At 34.6% G+C, this 25,292-nt stretch overlaps 1 protein-coding gene across 2 annotated transcripts in view; it reads left to right on the top strand.

The window, feature by feature from the left end:
- Positions 1 to 3,389: 3,389 nt before the first annotated feature.
- LOC128230343 (fatty-acid amide hydrolase 1-like) overlaps positions 3,390 to 25,292 on the top strand; it is a 50,261-nt gene continuing 28,358 nt past the window's right edge. The window contains exons 1-6 of one of the 2 annotated variants that reach the window (XM_052942948.1): positions 3,390 to 3,779; positions 4,995 to 5,108; positions 6,070 to 6,126; positions 8,431 to 8,592; positions 17,180 to 17,241; positions 22,258 to 22,376. In XM_052942948.1, the coding sequence (XP_052798908.1) occupies positions 3,600 to 3,779; positions 4,995 to 5,108; positions 6,070 to 6,126; positions 8,431 to 8,592; positions 17,180 to 17,241; positions 22,258 to 22,376 (694 nt within the window). In that variant the 5' untranslated portion in view covers positions 3,390 to 3,599. The remainder of the gene's footprint in view (positions 3,780 to 4,994; positions 5,109 to 6,069; positions 6,127 to 8,430; positions 8,593 to 17,179; positions 17,242 to 22,257; positions 22,377 to 25,292) is intronic. The other variant, XM_052943628.1, reaches the window with a different exon arrangement.

Raw genomic sequence — 25,292 nt, 5'->3', positions numbered from 1 at the left:
GTTAGGATTCACGGAAACACCATATCCATTTTGAGAGCCATTTACTGCCATGCTTCGACACATCAAACGTTTCAGCTGATGTCTAAACTTTGACCCACTGATAAAGTAAAGGAAAAAGTTGATCGAGTTGTTCAAATACATTAACATATTGACAACTGCCCACCAAAGCTGCCACCATGGAAGGAGTGGAATAGCCCAATTTCCTTCAACAACGGTGCGGACGGTGATTTGGTATATGGCTATAGGCATTGTTGTGACTAGAAAGGCAACATTAAGCACCATAAGCATAACAGTCAGTGAATGCTGAGCGCTTGACATGAATCTTCTGCGGGTGTAAATCTTTAAAAATATCAGAACATTTCCCGTCAGGATGATAACAAATGGAACCAAAGAACGGACGGTCAAATTAATCCATTGATATATCTGCATTAGAAAAAATAAATATGCTTGGTTGCTTTCATTTCCAGTGCATAGTTTTTCACCAGTGGCGGTTTGCTTCACTGCCAGTCCAAATAGGAAATGTGTGTTGAATCCGAATATTAAAACCATAAGTGACGAAATTAGATAAGCTGATACTTTCCTCTTACATAGCAGTTTTGCTTTCAGCGGAATCCAAACGGCAACCACTCTTTCAAGTGTCAAGAAAACTAAAATCCAAGTTGATATGGTTAAAAAAGAATGGAGTAACCACAAATGAATTTTGCAACTAATGTCGTTGACAGAGCGCAAATCAAAACCAAAAACAAATCTCATCCATTGTCGTAGAAGTCCGAGATAAAGACAAGCGGTATCAGAAATTGCCAAAGCTGTCAATGAAAGCTGAGTTGCTGACCGATCACGTCCTTGTTGTTGTAATACTACGACGATTAAAACGTTTCCAAAACTTCCTATCAGAATAATGAACGGCGGCGTTAGTTTCCAAACTTGGATAGCTGCGCGGAAGATGGGATTTTCTAGATGGTTATGCGTGCTATATTCAGTAATATTTGATTCATTCATCACCTTTGCCAAACTCGTAAGCCTTGCGAATGTACATAGACTGAACGTTTCAAATGAAGTTATTGAAATATAAATTGCTCACTGTAAAGTCTGCTTCAAGTGATATTCAGAAAGCTGACAGATGGATACAGACGCATGCTTGCTGGAAATCAAAGTTGTTGGATGAGTACTCTGCTTAATGTAATTGCTAAACATAGCCTCATCAGAGAAAAACAAAGCACTTATTGTAAATTAACTTTTGTTTTGCAACTTTATTACGTCAACTTCAAATACAAACAACGTCAAATGTTTTTTTTTAAATATACGATTGAAAGTAAACGATAACTTAAACCTCTAAGGAAATTACTTTTCTCCCATTTTCTTTGAAATCCGGAACAATTGCAATTGTTTTTAATTAACAATACAAGGAGATCGGCAGTATAGAACTTATTTTTGTTCGCTATAAACGAACCGATCAGGTAAGTATCGATTCTAAACAGTGAAAAATTGTTTTTATTTATCTTTCTAACTACAAAGTGAACTTACTTCAACGGCTAGGGCCTAATGCTCCACCCATCATTTGGTAAAGACCTGGCCAATAACTTGATAACGTTGCACACATTTACCAACGAAATGGATTGATTGATAGATAACTTTCAAAGTACAAGTGATGCCAACACATAAAGAGTGACATAACTTCCATACGGAAGGCATACGTAAAGTAGCTATTGTTTTCAAAGATGAATAAACAGAATATTCATGGCGTAGTACAATATTCATATTCAAAAACATTCGAAGTTTGAACCTCAGACTGAGATATGCATAAGTTTCAAATGTTCAGAAATCAGCTTAAATTATTTAGGAGTAGAACTTTTACAGCAAAACAAAGGATGTGCATATACAAATAACTCAGACTTAAACGTTATTTAATTTTGGCACTGGTTTCTACATTCATATCAAATAATACGGCTGAGTATTTAGTTATACAATCCAAATAGCTTTAACTGAAACGAGAAATCAGGCCAATTTTGCCAATATGCTGGCTTTAACTTGATTTGACAATATAAAGGTATAATTTTATCGTGATTATCATGAAGTTTATTTTCTTTTCCAAGTGGCGGAACTGAGATTATTACACAACACAAACCAACAAAAAAGTTAGCTTAGCTTGATCGTGTTATACGGAGTATAATATATTTTGCGAAGTATTGGGCCAGGCGACCGTATGTCTGTTTTTTTGCCATTTCTCCATAAATTTGTACTTATATTTTTATTAAAATTAAAGTTTATGTTTCTCTTTATAACAGTGACAATCATTTGCATCAGTAGTGTTTTTAAAAATGACCTATCCTAACCAATCGATTTGCGGTTACTTCAGCAGCCTTCCAATGAACTCGAATAAGATAATCGATTACACAAAATAAACAAATATACCTGCAGCTGCAATTTGCACCAATGAATATTGCTGATGTCTCAAGAGAATGAGTCAATGGGGCGATAAGACTTTTGCCTTGCATGAATTATATTCTTAATATTATTCATAAGGTTTAAACGTGTTTTACATGAATCTCTACAGAGCGCCGATTAACAGACACTATTTGTTAATCGATGGTTTATATAAGAGACTTACAAAACATAACATTAATAACGTTTGAAATATGCAATTGTATCAGCTTTCTTATATAAGACGAATAAAAGAGAATGGGTTAAGTACTAGAATATAAAATGAAAATATTCTTATCAGATTACTTGTAATTAACGTACACAATTATCACAGGAATTGCATAACATTAATGAGATACAGTCGAACCCCGTTGGCTCGAAGTCCGAAGGAACCGGCGAAAAAACCTCGATCCATGAAAATTTCGAGCCATGCGGGAATGTTAACGTTCAGTATATAGAAATCTGTCCTTTACATCCAGTTCCAGCCAACATGGAATTCAAGTCAAGCGAGTTTGAACAAACGTGGGTTCGACTGTAATTAAAAAATCAATTTCGTGTTAGGTCTTTCAATAAAGGTGAAATAAATAACTTAAAATACGTGACTATCTTGAACCATGATACTACAAAACATTCGGTAACATGTAAATGATGCAAAAACGATTGCAAAAAGCTATACATAAAAGCACATAAGTCCGTGTATTGACATCATTTTCTATTCAAACACATCCTCATACTTACTTATACCTATTCTTTAACATACTGCAGGAGACAAGTAACATAGGATTTATGAGGCTGCATGATGTCATATTTGCGTTGTTGGATATACATGGATTTTCAAAGTGCATGTTTCAATAAACTTGACAAAGCCAAAGGAACGCAATTCATCCCGCTTTTGAGGACGATTTCTTTGTTTTTATTATAGTGGAGTGTAACCGAACTGTGTGCGTATCACTCTATGTCATGGCAAATGCTTATTTTTAGTATTTTGAAAGCGAAGTTTTAACATTTTTAAGCTTATTTTGAATAACAGAGGTTGCTTAGCAGTTTGCTTGATCTTCTAAAAACTGACATTAAGTTGTGTGCGCAGAAACCAGAAATAAGTTGACGTTCTAGATTTTGACTTATTCGAACGATCTAATTTTTGAATCGCCTGTTTTACTTGTTTACATTTAGGTAAAATGCCGGAGAAAGGAGGCAAACTTCTGGCATTTGCAGCTGGCACTGCACTGACTTTAAGTGTTTGGACGTATGGTCGAAGATGGATAATATATTCGAGAATAAATAAGAAAATTAAACAGAAGAGGGAGAAATGTCTGAAAGCACAAACACTCGTGGAACAGAATCTGAAACAGGCGAATGTAAGTAATGGGTTAAATTTGTTGTTGTATGTGTGTTCATGCTTGTTACTGTTGTACAGTTAGACATGATGCACTAATATGCGCGTTTAAGAAATGTCAGAAAGTAAGATTGTTTTACACGACTTTCGTACATCACGATGTTTATACTGTAGGTGGTCAATCATTGGTGGTCACCTATGGATACAGAACATGTCACAGTGATTTGGAGGGAATGAGCTGAATTTTGACCTTTACAAAATTTAGTGACATTTTACCTAAAATAATCTAAAATATATATTTTTTTCTTCAGATTCATCAAAGGGGTCACTCATACCACTCTATTTAGACAATTCGAGATTTTCTGACTTTGTAAAAGTGCCGTAATTCATAGTTATTTATGCTAGATAGTTGGTATGAGTGACCTCTTTGATGAATCTGAAGAAAAAAATAAATATATTTTAGGTTATTTTAGGTAAAATGTCACTAAATTTTGTAAAGGTCAAAATTCAGCTCATTCCCTCCAAATCACTGTTGAACATGTATGTTAATCTTTGAATTTAAGGACATGTGTACTGGTTTGTATTGTATGCCAAATCTACACAAGATCAAATATTTGAAGACTTTTTTGAATAATTAATGACCTCGTCAGATCAATTTAAATGAGCTCCAATCGAATGAACGATTACATCAAATGAATTAGAGATATCTCCACAACGTTTGAAGATATCTCCAAATCAATTGCACTAAAGAGCTCCTCAATTGAATTCGATACATGTATATCTCCAAAACAATTAGGGATCTCTCTTATTTAATAATAGATATCTCCAAATGATTATTGTATATTGTGTTGTTTTAAATTTATTTGAATTAATGTTCTCAGCAACTAAAGGGGAGGTAATCCATTTTCAGTTCAATTTATGTTTAAAACAGTATCAAGGGCCCGATCGTTTATGACATGTTTCGTCTTACCCGAATGTGTGTGTTTTTAACGCTGATCGAATTTGTTTTAAAAAATAGAAAATAATAATGATAATATTTACAAATAAAATTTTGATTAAAAAGTGTGCATATAGGGTTTTGTAATCTACAAACAAAATATGAATATAGTATACTGACTAAACATGAGAAGAATAAGTATAATTTGAAGGTGATGTTTGCCATTATAAAGCAAACAAACAACCCACCTCCAGAACCAAACCGATTTTTTGTAAGGTCTTATAAATATCGTTCTTTTAGATTTCAGAGGACACAATTAAACGGATTGTACAGCTCTCCTTTTTGGAATTACAAGCTCAACTACAAGATGGCTCACTGCAGGCTTTGGATGTACTTCATGCATATCAGACCATGGTAAACTATCTAGAACGGACATGTACATGTTTCAAATCAGCCTAAGCTTTTTAACGATTCCATTAATTAAGAAAATATTTTGCCATAAGATTGTTGACGTTGTCGGCGTCCTTGTCAATTTGCTTCAAGTTATGCCTTAACAATTGCATGGGTTTACAATTACAATTGATGTGTGCAAATAAACAAATATCTGCGATATTTTAGCGCTTTTAAATCGGGAAATTCGTGACTACGTAGCTATTAATGAAAAAAGGCTAATATTTGTTTATCTGTTCACAAGTTATATGCTAATGCAATATATATTTTTTTTCATCGACTTATATTGTGCGCCTTTAATAATAATAATATAAGAAACATTCGACGAGCTATAAATTAACACTTATTCTATATGTTATATAAGTTATAGCATCCATCATTTGAATATATAAGAAACCTGTATAAAGCACTGTAGGTTACACACCACCATTGTTATTCCCTATACAATTCAATGTAAAATTATAATTTTTAGACAACATTTAAAGGCATTTTGAGCGAATGCAGGCTATGATAACCACATATATTCTTAAAGTACAAGCTTTAAATTAACTTTTAAGCCAATAAAAAAGGGGGGTCAAGTTATTTCTAAGAAAAATCACTTCACTTGAAAAACAAACTCTAAAATTTGCACCGTCCGCCATGACAGTTCTTCCAAAATGACCTTTCAACTATAGGGCAGCGGTGTATGCTTTAATCTCTACTTTAAATGATAAATCAAGCAAGAATAGATACTTAAGATATAAAAGTTTCAGGAATAATGATATTTTTTATCTACAGTGTATTGAGCATGTGAAAACATGTCTATCAATCATAAGAACATTTTTTTTTTATTGAGAATTTTCCACACAACGGAAGTACATATGACGTAATGGTGACGTCATTCCTGTAGAGGCAAGCTGTATGAATATTGTATGATCTATTTCAGGCTCTGCGATCAACCAAGGCGTTTAACTGCGTAACAGAATTCCTGCCGGATGCTGAGGTTATAGATCTTTTGTAGTGTTTATATCCCCGTATCGCCTGTAGATGCTTAATATGTTGTTCCTTTGATTTGGTTTTATTTCCGTAATTTTGCATAATTTAATCTCGTAAATGTTTTTCAAAGAACACCAACAAAAATCGATAATCAGGTTTTTTCGTTGTATGAGTGTATCCTACGAATTCATTGCAGATATTAAATATGAAACACATATCACAGGCGGATCTAGAAATTAACGTTAAAGGGGCGTATCTTAGGGGCCTTTTGACATGCGCCCATCCCTCAGAACCGAAATTTTAAGGCATTACCTTAAGGCATTAACTATATGCATACGTTTTTTGGTTACTCCCTCAAGAAAATCTTATCAATTCATGGTCGAAAATGGTGCATTTTGAGGGTAATTTTGCTCCCATATTGAAATAAAAAGTAAACTTGGACGATTTTAGAGGAGGCGCTCGCCGTTTACACCCCTCTAAATCCGCTAGTGCATGTTCACAATAGCAATATTCATGCCATCGTTACTGTTGAGCTAAGTACCTTAGACCCGTTTGAGTTAAAGGCCTAGTTTAAGCCTTCTATAAGTGACCCCCCCCGCCAAAACTGTGTACAGTACACTACCTCTGTTTATTGATTTTAATCTGCTTGCCTTGATCGCTCTTATCAGATCTCCGATCTGAGTATCCTGCTATACAGTTTTAGAAGTTTTATTATAGAAATGGACCCTAAGTGGCACTGAGCCAATAAACGAATACACAGGAAATTGGCCCCTACTGTGACACCAGTGCAATTAGCCGGAGATGCACAGCAGGGGATTATCATGCCAAACATCCCTTAAACTTTAAGGGTTTTAATCGTAACTTAAAGCTGCACTCTCACAGATTGAACGTTGAACGTGAATCTGATTTTTTTGTTAGCAGTCTTATATCACTGGTTTCCAGACATTCAATCAAAAACTGACTAATTCCAAGACTAAAGTGTATTTTTTTTGTCAAAACGGTCAATCTATGAGAGTGCCGGTTGAAGTAATCTTAAATGTGTATAGACGTCACAAAAGAACAACATTGATTTGATTCCCTCAACTTTGTGCTTATTCTAATATTTGCTTAAGTTCAATTCACTTAAATATGCATCAAAATGATGAAACTATGACACTAAGATAATTTCAGTTTACGACTTAAATTGACTAAAATCTTGATTGAAACCGTCCACAAACCTACTGAAAACACGGACGATTCATTGTGCTTCGTTGATGGAGCATTTCAACAATTTTTTACATTGTTTTAATAGTTACGTTTAAGCCTGATGTTAACAGCTTCTTTCTGGTGTAACGGGGTAAACAACTGGTCAAGTTACTTCAGAGAATTTAAGAGATTTATTTTTTATAGATTTGGTGGTATTATCATTCAAATCTTTAGCAACACATAATATTTTATCTTTCTTCAGCCCGAATTAGTTATTAAAATCGGTTAAAACATACTCACATAGCTGAAAGGAATGTTAAACCTCCCTCCCGATAGATTTTTGTTAAGGCTGCGGTGGGGATCTGTTCTGTGATCCCTGGAATATATCGTGCAGTGTTATACCACGTGACCACGGACCTGCCACAAGGCCCAACTGACCAGTCAAACATATGTCCGATTACAAATCATTCACAACAGAACCTTATTTTGTGATCTATTTAATTTTTCTCTGGGGATACTGCTTTAGGTCTTGTATTTGTTATTTATCACAATTGCTTGAATGGAATGGACTCATGCTTTAGTGTCACATGACCTGGAAAATAATTAGTGACATTTACCCTACAAATTAATTTTAATACAGGTCATATGACACCAAAGCAGGATTCCATTCACTTCAAGCAACTGTGATTAAAGTTACACATGGACACCCCCTCTAAGATTAGTCACGCGTAACAACGCTCCAATTTTTTTTTTATAGTGAATGGTATAATTTTATGAAAGTCATGACATTTTAAAACAGCAAAATCAAATTAACAATTATTTGAAAAAAATAGTGTTGTGTTCTTAATATCTGTTTGACGTCATTTGTGGTTTTCAATATATTGCGCGTCATGACGTCAATTTAAACGACCTACGAGCATTTTTTGGTAAAATGTACGAAACCCGTGGTTTAAATCTATTATCTATATAACATTTGAAAGTTAAACATTTGCAAGAAAAAAAACTGCTCATTTGTTTCGGGCACCGATAGAAAAATCCGACCCTTTTGCTTTTGCATGTGCTCTTAGGTCGGAATTTTCTATTTGCACCAAAAACATGAATTATTCTTATATTCGTTACTCGGCAGGATATCGCAAATGCATTGGACAGTAGCACAGACAAGAAGGCACCACTGCACGGTGTACCAGTGAGTTTAAAAGAGAGCTTCCACCTGAGGGGCAATGATTCAACCGCTGGTCTCGGTCAGTTTATTGGACAGCTCAAGGCTGAAGATGCTGTTCTTGTACAGGTAAGAGTGACTTAATTGTATTTGCAAAGATTAAGTTGACATAAGTATCCGTGTAATTGTGTATATTGCCTAACAATGCACCACTATATGGGTACAATGGACAGTTTGTATAAGGGGTAATGATTCACAGTCAGTTTATTGGACAATACAAGGCTGAAAATGTTGCTCTTTTACTGGTAAGGTTCACTGTATAGTAGTTTATTATGCCCGCCCCCATTCGAAGAAAAGGGGTATATTGCTGAGGCACATGTCGGTCGGTATGTCGGTTGGTAGACCAAATCTTATCAGAGTGATAACTCAACAATGCCTCGACCAATTGTCTTCAAACTTGACTTGGCGGTTGGGCGTGACCAGTAGATGACCCTATTGATTTTAGTGCGATCGGCCCAAAGGTCAAGGTCATTGTGACCTTGATGCAAAAAAGCTTGTGCGAGTGAGAACACGACAATGCCTCTACCTATGGTTCCCAAACTTGACTTGGAGGCTGGGCGTGACAAGAAGATGACCTCTTATGATTTTGAGGTCATCGGGTCAATGGTCTAGGTCACAGTGACATTAAACGCGGAAGGCTTGTCCGAGTGATTAGTCGTAAATGCCTAGACCTATGATCCTTAAATTTGACATGGAAACTGGGCCAGACCAGAAGATGAACCCTATTTATGTTAAGGTCATCATGTCAAAGGTAAGGTGACAGTGAAATCAAATTCGAAAGGCTTGTCTGAGTGATACATTGAAAATGCTTGCACCGCTGCCCCTCAAACTTGACATGAAGGTTGGGCGTGACTAGCAGATGATCCCTTTTGGTTTTGATGTCATTAAGTCCAAGGTCAAGGTCACAATGATCGTGAATGCGAAAAGCATGTCCGAGGGATAACTTGGGAATGATTGCACACATGACCCTCAAACTTGACATGGAGGTTGTTGGTGTGACAAGAAGATGACCCCTAGTGATATTGATGTCATCAGGTCAAAGTTCAACTTCACAGTGGCATAGAATGCGAAAAGCTTGTTCGATGATAACTTTGCTTAGACATATGGTCTTCAAACTTGACGTGGATGTTGGGTGTGACAAGTATATGACCCCTATTGTTTTTGGGATCATTTAGTCCAAAGGGCAAGGTCATTATGACATTGAAGGTGGAAATGTTGTTCGAGTGGTAACTAAACAATGCCTGCACCGACGGTCCTCAAACTTGACGTGGAGGTTTGGTGTGACTAGTAGATGACCCATATTGATTGTGAGGTCATCAGCTTAAATAAGCTGGCATTTCGGTCCATGCATATTTTATTCAATTGTCCAAATATTCTTGACAACATAGCGCTCAGGGGGGCATACTGTTTGCCAAATATCTCTTGTTGTTGATTATCTCCTCATGTATTACCTGGGGTGTTTATAGGAGTGCCCATCGCACCACGACGCGCCCTTACGGCTGTTGCATCACGAATCGTACCTGGGAGATATTTTCAAAAACAAATAGTGTACTATTGGAACTATCACATCTCTTCGATAATTGATTAAACGGCCTCCAGCATTCTTTATCACTGAATACAATTTTTAAAACATATTATTGAAGGTTGATAAAACTTCAACCATACTTTTTAAAACCACCAGCAGGCATTTACGCTTTGAGATAAGGCATGCGCTTGAGAGAAGCAATCGAAATTATAATGAACTTAAAAACTTAAATATTTGAACGTTTGAAACACTTTTGTGTTGGGGTCGTGAAACACTGGAAATCAGTGTTATTTCGCGTGCAAATCGGTCAATTCAATATTAAATATATAGACAATATATTTAATGGTCTGTAACCTACGTTTTAGCCAAAACTTTTTTGCTGCTTAGACAACGTGACTTCATTTCGGGTCAAAACCGGCAAACTATATGATTCCCACTCTCAAATAGAATGAATTGAAATTATGATTTTAAAATATCTACATTTTTCGATTGTATACGGAATCAAAACGCATATAATAGTATAGAACGTACATATTTTTCTTCTTAAAACAACTTAATAGTATGTGTGTGTGTGTGGGGGGGGTATTTTTGATTTTCTACAAATATGAAATATGAATACCTTTGGATTTATGCTGTGATTGAAAGTGTTGATTATTCAGTTATTATAATATCTATGTTGAAAATAAATGACAAAAGACGGGCAAATTACCGGTTAAGGCACATACATTGCAGTTTCTTTGATGCTTTGCCTCAAAACGGCCTCTTGTATACCACTGGCTTTGAGACAAGTACTAGTGCTGGTGATTGCAATTTGACACATTTTTGGTAAAAACAATTCTTCTAAACCAAACCGTTTTCGATCCCTGTTTATTATAAGCGGAGCTTGTTCGTATTCATGACATGGGCGATAAGTCTTACTGTGAAATTGGCTTTGATACAAGCACTAGTGCTGGTTATGGCAATTTGACACATGTTTTGTGATTACAGTAAGTCTAAACCAAACTTTTGTTCCATCCCTGTTTATTTAAGGAGGGAGCTTGTCCGTATTCATGACTATGGCGATAAGTCTAACTGTGACATTGATGATAAATCTCACTGAGATTTCATTAACATGATTTAAAGGAATCTATAATATGTTTACTAGGAACGGCACATCATTATCACATATCGCTATATATTTATTAGGTAAGAAATAAGGAATAACTACAGGAGACTGCGTTATCATAATTGCCAGTCTAAAGGTTATACAATACTAATTAATTTACTAATACATTTCATTGAACACAGGCGAAACTTAGCTGGCATAAAGTGCTATTTCTAGCGTGTCACGTATATGGCAACCATCATGTTTAATCCCAATTGATTTAAGCAATAAAAAAGGCATGTCGCGCTGCTCCTAAGAAATTTATTATCTGAAGTTAAGCCCCGTTAATTTTTCAAAGAATCCATCCCGGAAGACAGCACTGTTCTAGTCCAGCAGAAAATTTGTAATCTCTGAGATATTTATGATTTCTTTTCTCTCTGAGTAAAGGTAATGAACTGAATTTAAAGTTTATCGACTTTTAATTATGTGCATCACTCAGACTTAAGCAAACTATCAATATGAAGTAGCATTCTCAATCTTAGATGTATAGAGGGCATCCTGGACCACAACGTATTATTTAACATTTAGTTATAACCTTCCTTAAAAACGGGCCGGTGTGTGTGTAAGCTTTTTTATACTCGCACTCGGGCCTTGCCCATTCGGCGAGTGCTCTATTAAGATTGTTAGTCATTTTAGGTTTTTGGAGCATAGTGCACAGAATGTAACCCTGGTTTAGAGCTAACCTGGTTCTTTAACGTGCCTTGCTCATTCGGTGAGTGCTCCGATAAGATTGTTAGTGATTTTAGGTATTTGGAGCATAGTGCACAGACAGAATTTAACCCAGGTTAGAGCTACCCTGGGTATTTGACGTGCACCAGTGTAAAGCACTGTCACACGGGACCCCCCATTTAACGTCCCTCCCGGAAGACGATTAGTATTTTTAGTGATGCGACGGGTAATCGAACCTGCGACCCCTGGAGTGATAGTCAAGTGTGTTACCACTAGACCACGGATCCGCCACGGGCCAGTGATCTCTTCTAATAATATTTAAGGAAGCCGGAGCAATTCACACGCTATGCATTATCCAATGAAAGTGGCTGCTTACACCACGTGATTTGGTTTCGGGTCAAAACGGCCGAGTAACCGAAAAGTCCCGATTTAAGAAAGTTCGGTCCAGACATTTTCGTATGCACCAAAACTTGCGTCTTCTTTGATACATGCGTCTTGTTTACATCTGGAGTTGTTTAAAGGGACTAGCCACCAGATGATACAATTGCAAGAAAAGAAGGACATTGTCATAAACTTACATTAAATAAACATCAGTGTTCAACGTGTTGAATCTTATTTACTGATGTATCACGTCGCTTACGCCGCATGCATTTTTCGCGTAGTTTTTGCGCATTTTTCCAGTCCTGGGGTTGTCTACCACGTAAACATAAATGTTTTAAACTGGGAAACCATAATGCGCTATTCTTAAACTGGTAAACTCCGATGAGACAGCAATATGATTGTTGCGTTTATTCATTTAATAATGTTAAATTATGTATTATCGGCCTCCTACTAGGTCGCATTGGCAATTTTAGGCTTGTTTTGATAAATTAATGTATTTGCCGATTTTTGGACATCAGGACCCTTTAAGCGTTTTAGGTGATCCCGTTTTGACGCTTGTTATATGACAAGCGTTCTTCTAACCCAAACTATTTTTTCAGTCCCTTTCAGTTTATTTTAAACGGAGCCTGTTGTTGTTCACATTGGTAATAACACTAACTGTTTGTGCATTAACAGGATCTACAGGAATCTCTAATATATTTACTAGGCCCGCCAGACTGAGCATGCCAACTGACAATTGCCACAATCTATATAATGAGAAATATTACTAATGGTAGTTTTTAAGACTTAATGATGCTCTAGTAACGCGATCAGCCTTACATTATCATTACTGTAGTTAATTTACGAAGTGTCGTAAATTTCACGTAAGCCAAGCACCTTACTAATGAGCCATTCGGAGCTCCTCTGCTATTTTTTTCGAAAACAACCCCGGATGTATGCCGGTACATCGGTAGAAGTAGTTCGTAAATTTTTGAATAATATCATTAATTAAATGTAGTGTTTTAGCTTGTATTTATTGATCTAAGTTTAAATTGATTGCAAGTCAAGTGTATTATTGCAAACATAATTAAGATTCCCGAGATTTAAGTAATTAAATTTAACTGATAAATCAAATTACTACGCGAACTACTTGCAGTGGACCTAAACATACCGACTTCTGATTATGTAAACTGTTCATATACATCCGAGGTTGTTGTCCGAATGACTAATGAGCCAGCCATACAGCTTGACTGGAATAACAGTACATCGCACAAACGGAAGGAGGGATGGTTACGAACATGTTCAAAGTGACACAAAGTTAAACAAAACGCAGATAGAATCCCATCGGCTTGTGGTTATGAATCTGGGCCCTATTTCTCGAAACAACTTACTTAGTGCCTTCGATCAGGTTCAAGTAAGCTCACTATTTATGTTTTGGTATAATTCGTGTAATATTTACATTCTTTAAGAGTTTTTTGGAATTAAAGTGAATCATTTTTTGATAATCACGACTTTTTTTCTTGCCTTATGTCGCACTCTCACAGGTTGACTTTTGTTTAGTTTTTGTCTCAGAACAGCTTAAATGTAGTCATGGGAGATAACTCACCATAGAACATATCTCAATTGTTTGGTAAACTCCCGAATCTTTCATTTTTAATCCCCCGCCACGTAGGGGGGGGGGGGGGATTATAGAAACGCACTGTCCAGTCTTTCTGTCTGTCTGTCTGTTTTTCTGTCTGTCTATCTGTCTGTCCGTAGCATTTCGTGCCCGGGCTATAACTTGGTACACATATTGTCCTCATTGAGACGATGTGCAGTGACCTTGACGCGGGTCCGTACCTCAAAGGTCAAAGTCGCATGAGACATTTAAAGGTCAGAGTACACATGCTCGTGTCCGTGTTATAACTTACCTATTCATTGGTGGATTACCATATAACTTGGTACAAATTTTGACCTCATTGAGTGACCTACTTATTGGAAAATTTTGTTGTGACAACATAAACATTTCTCCTGATTTCCACCTTTTTGGCAAAGATAAAGAATATAGACTAGGCCTAAAAAAAAAATTGTTTGGTTAGGGTTACATCCTTTTCAAAAATAGGTAGGGTAGGTAGGCTTTTTATTTTTTTTTATTTTTTTTTTTTATTAGGCTTTATATAAAAGACTGACTATAAAAACGGTAGGGTCGGCGCCTATTCCGTAGGTAGGGTCGGGTAACCCGAACCAAATGTATTTTTTTTTTAGGCCCTAGTAGTTTCTATTAAACATGGTGTGTTGTCAACTAGTCATCCAACTACCAATGAAATACAAGTCATGGCTAGGAACACATAATGGTCGTCTTTAGATGACTTATAAACTAAACCTATGATCTTCCATTGTCTTCAATCATTTGATAAACGGAATTCAAGCCTTCGATCCTTCGATTTTAGCACAAGTAAAATAGTGATAAGTGGAGATTTCAACAGTAATGATGACCATTTTCTTACCACGAATGGTTTCCATCAATATATCTATCATCTAACTTCGAGGCAAATTCTGGAGTAATTCCCTTGCCTTATCAGACCACTTCTTGGCATTGATTGTGCTACCACAGTGAATTATTGTAATTGGTAAATAGTAGTTCCAATAATTGAAATATCTCATTATAATTATGCAGTGTAGACTGTCAATTCTTACTGGATTTATTGACCTTATACAGTTCATGTACTTTTAGCAACAATGACTGAATTTGATCCAAGAACACAAACCAATTGCTGGTCTTGCTAGTAATCCATCATGAACGTTAGAGCCCATATTATGTCAATGCTAATTAGAGGATATGATACAAGTGTTAATTGTTAGTTGCACAGATTGATACTTTGCACACTCTGCCGAGGATTATCATATGTGCAACAAGTTTTATATTTAAAAACATAGACACAAATGTGATAATATACTTATAACATGTGTTTTCTCTTCAGAAGCAGTAAAACAATGTGATGACGTCATCACATTATATATATGTATCACTTTATCGAAACTACTTAAGGCTTGCTATTTCATTGATGTTATAAATCAAGGACTCATTTTCCTTCTTGTTTTAGCCAAAATAACCTTGACATTGATCGTGCGTACACAACACACAAACTGAATAACTTTAACAAATATATTTGAATAATATGTTCAAATATCCAAGAATATTTAGGTTACCGATCAACCAACGTGTTTTTCTTAATTTTCGACCATTGACCAGTGGAAGTGTACAACTTTGGTCAGATTCAATGTACCAGTCAGGTCCTGAAAAAAAATAAAGTGTTCTAAAAACGGTGGGGGGTATAGCCTTAGATTGTACTGCCTTGTTAACGCGTTAACATCGTTTATAAGTTGACCTGGGGGTAAATCATTGGTAACCTAGTTAATTGAAATACTAATTTTGGAAGTGCGAACGATTTAACTAAAGATACCTTTTCGAGCAAGGTTATTTGTCTGTGTTGCCACTTAACATATTTGATGAATTCCTGTATTTTAGGTATAATAATATTGGTTGAAAAGGATGAATTATCATTTGGAAATGTGATTCCTTGTGTTTTCGATCTTTTACTTGAATTTATTTTATTTTAATTTTAAGCTGCCTACTTGGAGTACTACTGTTTTTGAGTAATTGGTTTTTTAAGCCTGATCTTACACCACACAAGTCTCATGGAATCAATATATTATTTATATGATAATTCACATCTATTGTTAAAAAAACCTGTAGCTTCTTCGGCGAATAGAGTTTGTTTATTTTGGGTGGTTTTCCTTACTTCAAATCCTTTCAGGACAAGAGTCAATATAATTTGAAAGTATTTCCATACATAAAAGAAAACTGAATGAAGACAATGGACACCCTTGTCGTACACCTCGTTCTATAGCAAAAGATATACACAGGATTTGAATAGTGTACTAAATCGCGTAAGAACAAAAGTTTACAAGAAACTGGGGTTATGTTTTGAATTGACAGACTGGACTTCATTGACCCTGCATTTTCGAATTGAGCAGTGGGTTGTTCGTTGTCGGCATCGTCTTCCAAAACCTTTTCCATGACTCAAAACCCGTTCTAGATATATAGATGCAACCTGGGGCACATGTTGCAAGAGATGTGAATAGCATGTCTTGTGGCTATGGCTTGCTTTATTTATTGTTTAGATATCCAAATATTTCGACTGAATACTAACAGTCGAGCGTAAGGAATAATTCCGCGGCGTTCTTGTTAATAGCAAATAGGAAAATCATGTAACCATGCAATTGTACCATGTTTGAGAGTGTTTCTTTCTTTTGTTGTTCGTCATTAATTCCCATATCGGAACCATAACAGTAAGCAGGAGCTGAACATTTTAAGACCCAGTGTGCAAATACATTAGCACGCTATTCACTTAAACGCTAATTATTAAACGTTGTCCTTGACAACATAGAACAACACAGTAACTAAACACACTACCTTCGTAATTTGGGTAGCGGGTGCAGTAACTACAACTTCGATTGACTCACTACGTGCGTATAGAGTAATGGCTCTTGAACTATTTTTTATTGTATTCATCTTCTGTTGGCTCTTTTGTTTCATGTACTGGAGCAACGCTCCGCATAGTCCGGCAAGCGCAGACTTAGCACAATGTTTCTCACATCGAGGCGACTCGGGTTTGACTCCCGGCCTTGGCGGTCGCCAAGCCAAACAATTGGGGTTTCTTCGGGTTCTCCGCATTCCCCCAAAACACAAAACCACATAATATTGACAATTTTCAGAACGAAATTATCGTAAAAATGCCATCTCTGTGCTTATTACGAACTTGTTTATTGTTTCAAACAATCACACTTACTTTATTATACTTTAGTACTTAAAAAATGTGTACGTTTGTTTCATACTGTAGGAAATACATACATGAACTATAATTCATTTAGTTAATTGCCGTCAAGATTCGTTATTTTCAAATATTTATTTTCAGGTCCTGAAAAATCTTGGTGCTGTGCCGTTTGTTAGGACAAATATTCCACAAACAATGATGATGTAGGTAGTCTATGCTACTTTAACTTGTTTTAATTTACGTATTTGATTAATATCTTAGGCTAATCTAAATCTAAGTAATAGTGAGATGTCATCAAGAAAAATCTCTTTGATTAAGAATGGGCTGAGTGAGAGTAGCGAAGAAACCATTCTAAACCATGAAGATTTTAATCCAGGTCATCTTACTGTGTTAGAAAACAGCCTTATGCGCTGACGCATTGTCAACGCAAACTCTGATACGAATAAGGGGCCGTAGGCGGACATTTAAACATCTTGGGAATTCTTAATCATTAAGCCTAGTACTAATTGAGTACTTAATCTGCAATTTCGTTGGCTGGAAGTGTAGGTTGTATATTTTTAGAAAGAGTATGAGCGTTTTCATTGAACTATATAATCCTTTGACCATTACACGGACGCATGACAAGGGTTATATTGCATACGACCCTTGGCCTGTTAGTCACGAATGCACTTATTCGATACTGCTGAAAAGCCAAGAATGTCACTGCTGGTAATGCATAAACTTTACGTTAAAGTTAAGGTAAGGTAAGGTTAGGTAAGGCGAGGTAAGGTAAGGTGAGTTAAAATCAAGTAAGGTAAGGTCAGATTAGGTAAGGTAATGTAAAATTTGGTAAGATAAGATTATGTTACGTAAGATTATGTAATGTAAGGTAAAGTAAGGTAAGATTATTTAAGGTAAGGTAAGCCAAGGAAAAGTATGGTAAGGCAAGTTAAGGCAAGATTATTTAAGGTAAGGCAAGGTAAGGTAAGATTATTCAAAGTAAGGTAAGATAAGATTATTTAAGGTAAGGTAAGGTAAGATTATTCAAAGTAAGGTAAGGTAAGATTATTTAAGGTAAGGTAAGCCAAGGAAAAGTATGGTAAGGCAAGTTAAGGCAAGATTATTTAAGGTAAGGCAAGGTAAGGTAAGATTATTCAAAGTAAGGTAAGGTAAGATTATTTAAGGTAAGGTAAGGTAAGATTATTTAAGGTAAGGTAAGGTAAGATTATTTAAGGTAAGGTAAGGTAAGATTATTTAAGGTAAGGCAATATAAGATTATTTAAGGTAAGGTAAGGTAAGATTATTTAAGGCAAGGTAAGGTAAGATTATTTAAGGTAAGGTAAGGTAAGATTATTTAAGGTAAGGTAAGGTAAGATTATTTAAGGCAAGGTAAGGTAAGATTATTTAAGGTAAGGTAAGGTAAGATTATTTAAGGTAAGGTAAGGTAAGATTATTTAAGGCAATGTAAGGTAAGATTATTTAAGGTAAGGTTAGGTAAGATTATTTAAGGTAAGGTAAGGTAAGATTATTTAAGGTAAGGTAAGGTAAGATTATTTAAGGTAAGGTAAGGTAAGATTATTTAAGGTAAGGTAAGGTAAGATTATTTAAGGTAAGGTAAGGTAAGATTATTCAAAGTAAGGTAAGGTAAGATTATTTAAGGTAAGGTAAGGTAAGATTATTTAAGGCAAGGTAAGGTAAGATTATTCAAAGTAAGGTAAGGTAAGATTATTTAAGGTAAGGCAAGGTAAGGTAAGATTATTCAAAGTAAGGTAAGGTAAGGTAAGATTATTGAAGGTAAGGTAAGGTAAGATTATTTAAGGTAAGGTAAGGTAAGATTATTTAAGGTAAGGCAATATAAGATTATTTAAGGTAAGGTAAGGTAAGATTATTTAAGGCAAGGTAAGGTAAGATTATTTAAGGTAAGGTAAGGTAAGATTATTTAAGGTAAGGTAAGGTAAGATTATTTAAGGCAAGGTAAGGTAAGATTATTTAAGGTAAGGTAAGGTAAGATTATTTAAGGTAAGGTAAGGTAAGATTATTTAAGGTAAGGTAAGGTAAGATTATTTAAGGTAAGGTAAGGTAAGATTATTTAAGTCAAGGTAAGGTAAGATTATTTAAGGTAAGGTTAGGTAAGATTATTTAAGGCAATGTAAGGTAAGATTATTTAAGGTAAGGTAAGGTAAGATTATTTAAGGCAAGGTAAGGTAAGATTATTTAAGGTAAGGTAAGGTAAGATTATTTAAGGTAAGGTAAGGTAAGATTATTTAAGGTAAGGTAAGGTAAGATTATTTAAGGTAAGGTAAGGTAAGATTATTTAAGGTAAGGTAAGGTAAGATTATTTAAGGTAAGGTAAGGTAAGATTATTTAAGGTAAGGTAAGGTAAGATTATTTAAGGTAAGGTAAGGTAAGATTATTTAAGGCAAGGTAAGGTAAGATTATTCAAAGTAAGGTAAGGTAAGATTATTTAAGGTAAGGCAAGGTAAGGTAAGATTATTCAAAGTAAGGTAAGGTAAGGTAAGATTATTGAAGGTAAGGTAAGGTAAGATTATTTAAGGTAAGGTAAGGTAAGATTATTTTAGGCAAGGTAAGGTAAGATTATTTAAGATAAGGTAAGGTAAGATTATTTAAGGTAAGGTAAGGTAAGATTATTTAAGGTAAGGTAAGGTAAGATTATTTAAGGCAATGTAAGGTAAGATTATTCAAAGTAAGGTAAGGTAAGGTATGATTATTTAAGGTAAGGCAAGGTAAGGTAAGATTATTCAAAGTAAGGTAAGGTAAGATTATTTAAGGTAAGGTAAGGTAAGATTATTTAAGGTAAGGTAAGGTAAGATTATTCAAAGTAAGGTAAGGTAAGATTATTTAAGGTAAGGTAAGGTAAGATTATTTAAGGCAAGGTAAGGTAAGATTATTCAAAGTAAGGTAAGGTAAGGTAAGATAATTTAAGGTAAGGCAAGGTAAGGTAAGATTATTCAAAGTAATGTAAGTAAAGATTATTTAAGGTAAGGTAAGGTAAGATTATTTAAGGTAAGGTAAGGTAAGATTATTTAAGGTAAGGTAAGGTAAGATTATTTAAGGTAAGGTAAGGTAAGATTATTCAAGGTAAGGTAAGGTAAGGTAAGGTAAGATTATTTAAGGTAAGGTAAGCCAAGGAAAAGTATGGTAAGGCAAGTTAAGGCAAGATTATTTAAGGTAAGGCAAGGTAAGGTAAGATTATTCAAAGTAAGGTAAGATAAGGTAAGATTATTTAAGTGTATTGTTATTTAGTATTAAAAAAGCTTTCTAATATAAAATGTTGTGTTTTATAACAATGACCTTGATATTTATGGACATAAATCGGTATTATTCTTCAAATAATTTTGTTAGTACTTTAAATATATTTAACAAACTTTAGTACATTTGGTCTATTCCAAAAATAGTATTAAAATATATCTTATCAAGAAATAAAATCCGTTGTCAAGAGCATGATATAGTTGACATTTTCTTTCATGAACAGGTATTGAATCAGGTTTGTACCATCCACCGGATTCAATGATTCAAGTCTTCGCCTCGTTAATGTTTTTTTAATTGTGGAATATAAACGTATGTTTGTAATTTGAAATCTGCACTAAATATGTACTAATCTTGTAGCTCTGGCTGAAATGTTTAATCTTGCAACCTAATTCTCTACAAATACATTTCAGAGTATCTGTTTCAATTTACAAATAAATTTAAAGGATTCACAAGTTGCTTGAATTTAGTATATAATAATGTTCACTCTTATTGTAATGATTGTGTCTATGTATGACAGTTAAATGTACAATTTATGCTTGTTGATACCTTAAAATTCATTAATGGTATCATTTTCTTGTATCAATATATTTTTTTCTTTTTAATAGTGTAGAAAATATTATTTAGCCATACAATGAAGTAATTTAAGACAGGCTTCATTTCTATTTCATAGTCAATTTATACTCTGGAATGGCATTTTATAACCTTACAATTCTTAAATCTCATGAGCCCTGGACCCCCTGCCAGAGCTTTGCCCTGCACCCACCGGGGGCCCTGCGGCCCCCAGCAAAATATTTCAGGTTTTTCAAATTTTTCAACTTTCACCCATGTAAATATATTAACGTCTCAAATACTTTGAAAGAACCAAGCATAAAATGTAATATGTCTCTAACACTTTTTGCTCATGATTGTCCTAGATAAATAAACTTTTTTACCATATCCAGACCATGTTCTTGATACTTAAAACTTACATTTCGCGTACTCATTTAACCGTCATTTTAAATGTCATCACCTTTGTTTTATTTATATTAACACTAAGTTCCCATTGTTTATTAAAATATACTTCCAACAACATTAAACCATTTTGAAACTCACTTTTAGATTCTGATACATAAAAAGTGATTATTTTCAATAATTCATACAAATAAGAAAAGTGACACCCTGTCTAACACCAAGCATAAATACGAAGTTTTCAATTGACTTTTTATATCGAGCCCTTCTTCAGACCTTTTCATACATTGACTTAACTAATAATTACGTCTGATAGTTATACTCTAACATACTAATACTCTAATACTCTAGTTGTATCAACTTATTTGTTTCGTAAAAATATAATCAAATGCTTTGGTGAAGTCAATAAAGTAACATATATATAGTATCTACAACGCACAATAAAGCTAGATTGTATCTCAATACACAAATGATATCTTTCAGCCTCAGAACTAAGTCTATTGTTACCATTTAGTAAACAATTTCCCAAATGTGCTTAACAAGGCCATTTCTCTGCGCTTATTGACGTTTTTATCATGACGTTTTGTCTTTGTTTTCGGACTATGACTTTTTAAACATATTCATGTGCAGTCTGAACGTCATAAATCTTTAAAACAATCATACCTTTAAAATGATATTTTATTATTTCTTAATGTTTGAAGTACCAAAGCCTTTAATATAGACTCTTCAGAGTTCATATTTATTTCAGGATGAGCCTTAAAGGTGGTTGGGAGTTGATCATAGTGTGGCACTTTAACGCTTAATAAAAAATGCTTTGTTTCTTCTCTTAATATTGCTAAGTGTAGACATGAAAAACGATATTCAAACATCACCCTAGTTAGTTGAGAACTACGGAATGTACTTTTCAGTACCAGTTGCTTTGGCATAACTCATAAGAACTTTTCATATACAAATTAAATACTCTCGAAACTATCTATAACATTATATGTATTTAAATATCTAACACTAATTTTATTCTTCAGGTATGAATGTTGTAATCCCATATTTGGGACCACGTGTAATCCTGTCGACCCGAGTCGTAGTCCCGGGGGTTCTACTGGCGGAGAAGCGGCATTGATTGCTTCAAATGGCTCTATTCTAGGTAACAGAACGTTTTACATATGAAGGTGTTTTTATACTACTATTTTCTTTGAAATCGCAGGTCCAAGACCGTTGATATTTGGTATGGAGCCATATGTAGTGGTTCATCTCCTAATTTGATGAAATAATGCGCCTTAAGTCAAAGCCGGCTGCGCCACGGCGATGCCAGATTCTTCACATACTTATAATAAAATCGTTGAAAACCTCTTTCTTCTCATAAACTGTCAAGACCAGACCTTTGATGCTTTGATATGAAGTATAATATGATGTGGTTCTTTACAAAGGTTACTTAAATGATGTCCCTGTGATCAAAGCTGGCCCCGGCCCGGGGGTTCCAGGCTTATGATAGATCATGATAGATCAATATATGAAAAACTAAAATATTTATCTCTCAGACTGCACTTACATCTCTGAAAGTCGTCTTCGCCTAGATCCTTGCTATTTGGTATCAAAGGTCACATTTTTTCATAAAGGCTTATATTTTTGTATATTAACACAAATCATGTCTTTTGGAGTCAAATTGAGTTAAACATAATGGTGCATCAATATTTTTGTGTATCAATCTATGCTGTGCCAATTGAATGTTAAGCGTATTCTACTTAGTTCAGCACAACGGATGGTACATTGCAATAAATTGACATAGAACAGAACAGAACATTTATTTACCAGAAGATCATATACCCATGTGATCAAATATCATACAAACTGGCGACATGTACGAAACATGTGTACATACTCATACATATATATGAATGACATTATATATGATTATAGGTTTTATTTACATATACATAAACACATCCACACACACACACACACACACACACACACACACACACACACACAACAATGTTGTAAATTATGTAAAAGTTCAAAAGTCTTGTACATAAACACACTCAGATTTTTTAAAATATTTTTATTTTCTGTGTTGATCAACTCAGCCAATTTTAAGTTAGGAGGATACTTTCTATAGTGCCTTGGTATTTATCTCGCTCTTAGTTCATTACACAGCATCAAACTGTTCATAATGTGTATTCTAGAAAAAGTGGTATCCATCGTCTAGTGATGAACAAACAGTACACAATCATTCATGGACGTCGATTGCGGCCTATTCCATCGACACGTTTCAATGCTATATATATGTTAACATATCCACAATTTTGACACTGACATTTTAAATTTAGTTTAATTTGTTGAGATATGGTTGAAATCTAAATCCTGACACTTTTGTAAAATCTAGCTCTACTTGTCATGTCTAATCTACTTTGCCAATCTTGTACGAAATTATATTTTAGACTTTGTTTCACTAAACACAAACATATAACGTAACATTTCCAATTCTCTGATAAAACCATGCATCATAGACACATTTTTTTTATGACGAACTCGTACATCTTTATATGGCTATTTTGTATATACATTCATCTTGTCTTACTCAAGTTCCATTAGGAATGTAGAAAAAATGCCAACAGTTTTAGTAAATGGTTTTTATTTTGCAATTCATGTACTACAAAAAATACATGGATGTCTTTTCAAATTACAACAATGTTTATCTGGGAATGTAATGGATTGATAAAAGGTTGGTGATGACAATATTTCAACATGTTACTAACATTGAACCAAACAATATCAATCTTCACAATCAGTTAACAAATATGTGTATTTTTAATCTAAATGCTACAAGGTATATACTACAAAACATACATGGTTTTCTTGGCAATTCTACGGTGTTTACGTTAACTGTGAATGCAATAAAATGAAAAGAATTGATGATGAAAACAAATAACAATCTTACATAAATTTAACACAACACTATAACTTGTAGAAATAATTGTAAAAATGTTTAAACGAAATGATTAAAAATGTAGTAAACATCTGCAAAACTGTTTAGGGTTGGCCTACTGGTAAACATTGTTTTGTTTTAATTTATTTGATGTGGAATTGAATCCCTTCATATGACCAACACAACATATCCAAAAGTTATAAACATTCACTTAAAAGTGTATTTCGTTAGCAAATTGCTCCTTGTTATTTTAATTTCAAAAATTGCTATTTGGTCTTTAAATAATGGTTTAATATGATTAAACAATTTCAGGCTTACCAGGAATTTGTCCACCGTACAAATACTCATTTCTGTCGGTTAAGTTCATCATTTCATTGATGATTGTGTAGGCCTTGTACAAACACTTTAAAAAGTACGATCATTTCGATTTAATTGTGTCGGAGTAGCATCTTCTAGTGCAGTGTTCAACGAAACGGAACGGTGTTCGTCTTTAGTAATCTGTACATTGTATAACCTTTGTTCAATGACAGGTGAGAAAGGCTTCACTGTTGTCCCCGTGATACCTAACCATTATATATAGTTGTATACCGTCTCCTTATACCGTCTCCTTAATGTTGTCCAACTTCTTTGATCGAATTTATTCCTGCCAGCGTTATTGTCGTCATTGACATTTTGAAAGTTATGAAATAAACGCAAGTTAAGCGTACTTTCATTTATTTTGTGTTTTTCTGTTATCTTCTAAAATGAAACACCCTGAAGCGTTTAATTGCCTCTCGGAATTTCTGACTTAATATAGCGTAAAATATTGGGTTTGAAGAAAAGTTGAGCAGGTACATATGTTGTAGCCAAAGTGGAATTATCCTGCCCATTGCCAACCAAGTAAGAATCCATGTTATGATGTACGTGAACGTGATCAGAAACGTTATGAGAGATACACGATAGACCTTTGCTTGATACATATCTTTACCACTTTTGTTTCGACGACTTGGTTCTTGTGCCGAATGTAAGCCAGACGAAACTCGTTCACATTTGTTGTCAACAATACTACTCGTCGGATTTGACCCCGTTGACTGGATTGTAAGATGTAATGGATTCAACCTATTACACTCGATTGTTTCATGTTGTAATTTTGAT

Source organism: Mya arenaria, chromosome 1 (genome assembly GCF_026914265.1).
Source record: "Mya arenaria isolate MELC-2E11 chromosome 1, ASM2691426v1".
Lineage (NCBI taxonomy): Eukaryota > Metazoa > Mollusca > Bivalvia > Myida > Myidae > Mya > Mya arenaria.
This window is presented reverse-complemented; position numbering and strand designations above follow the sequence as displayed.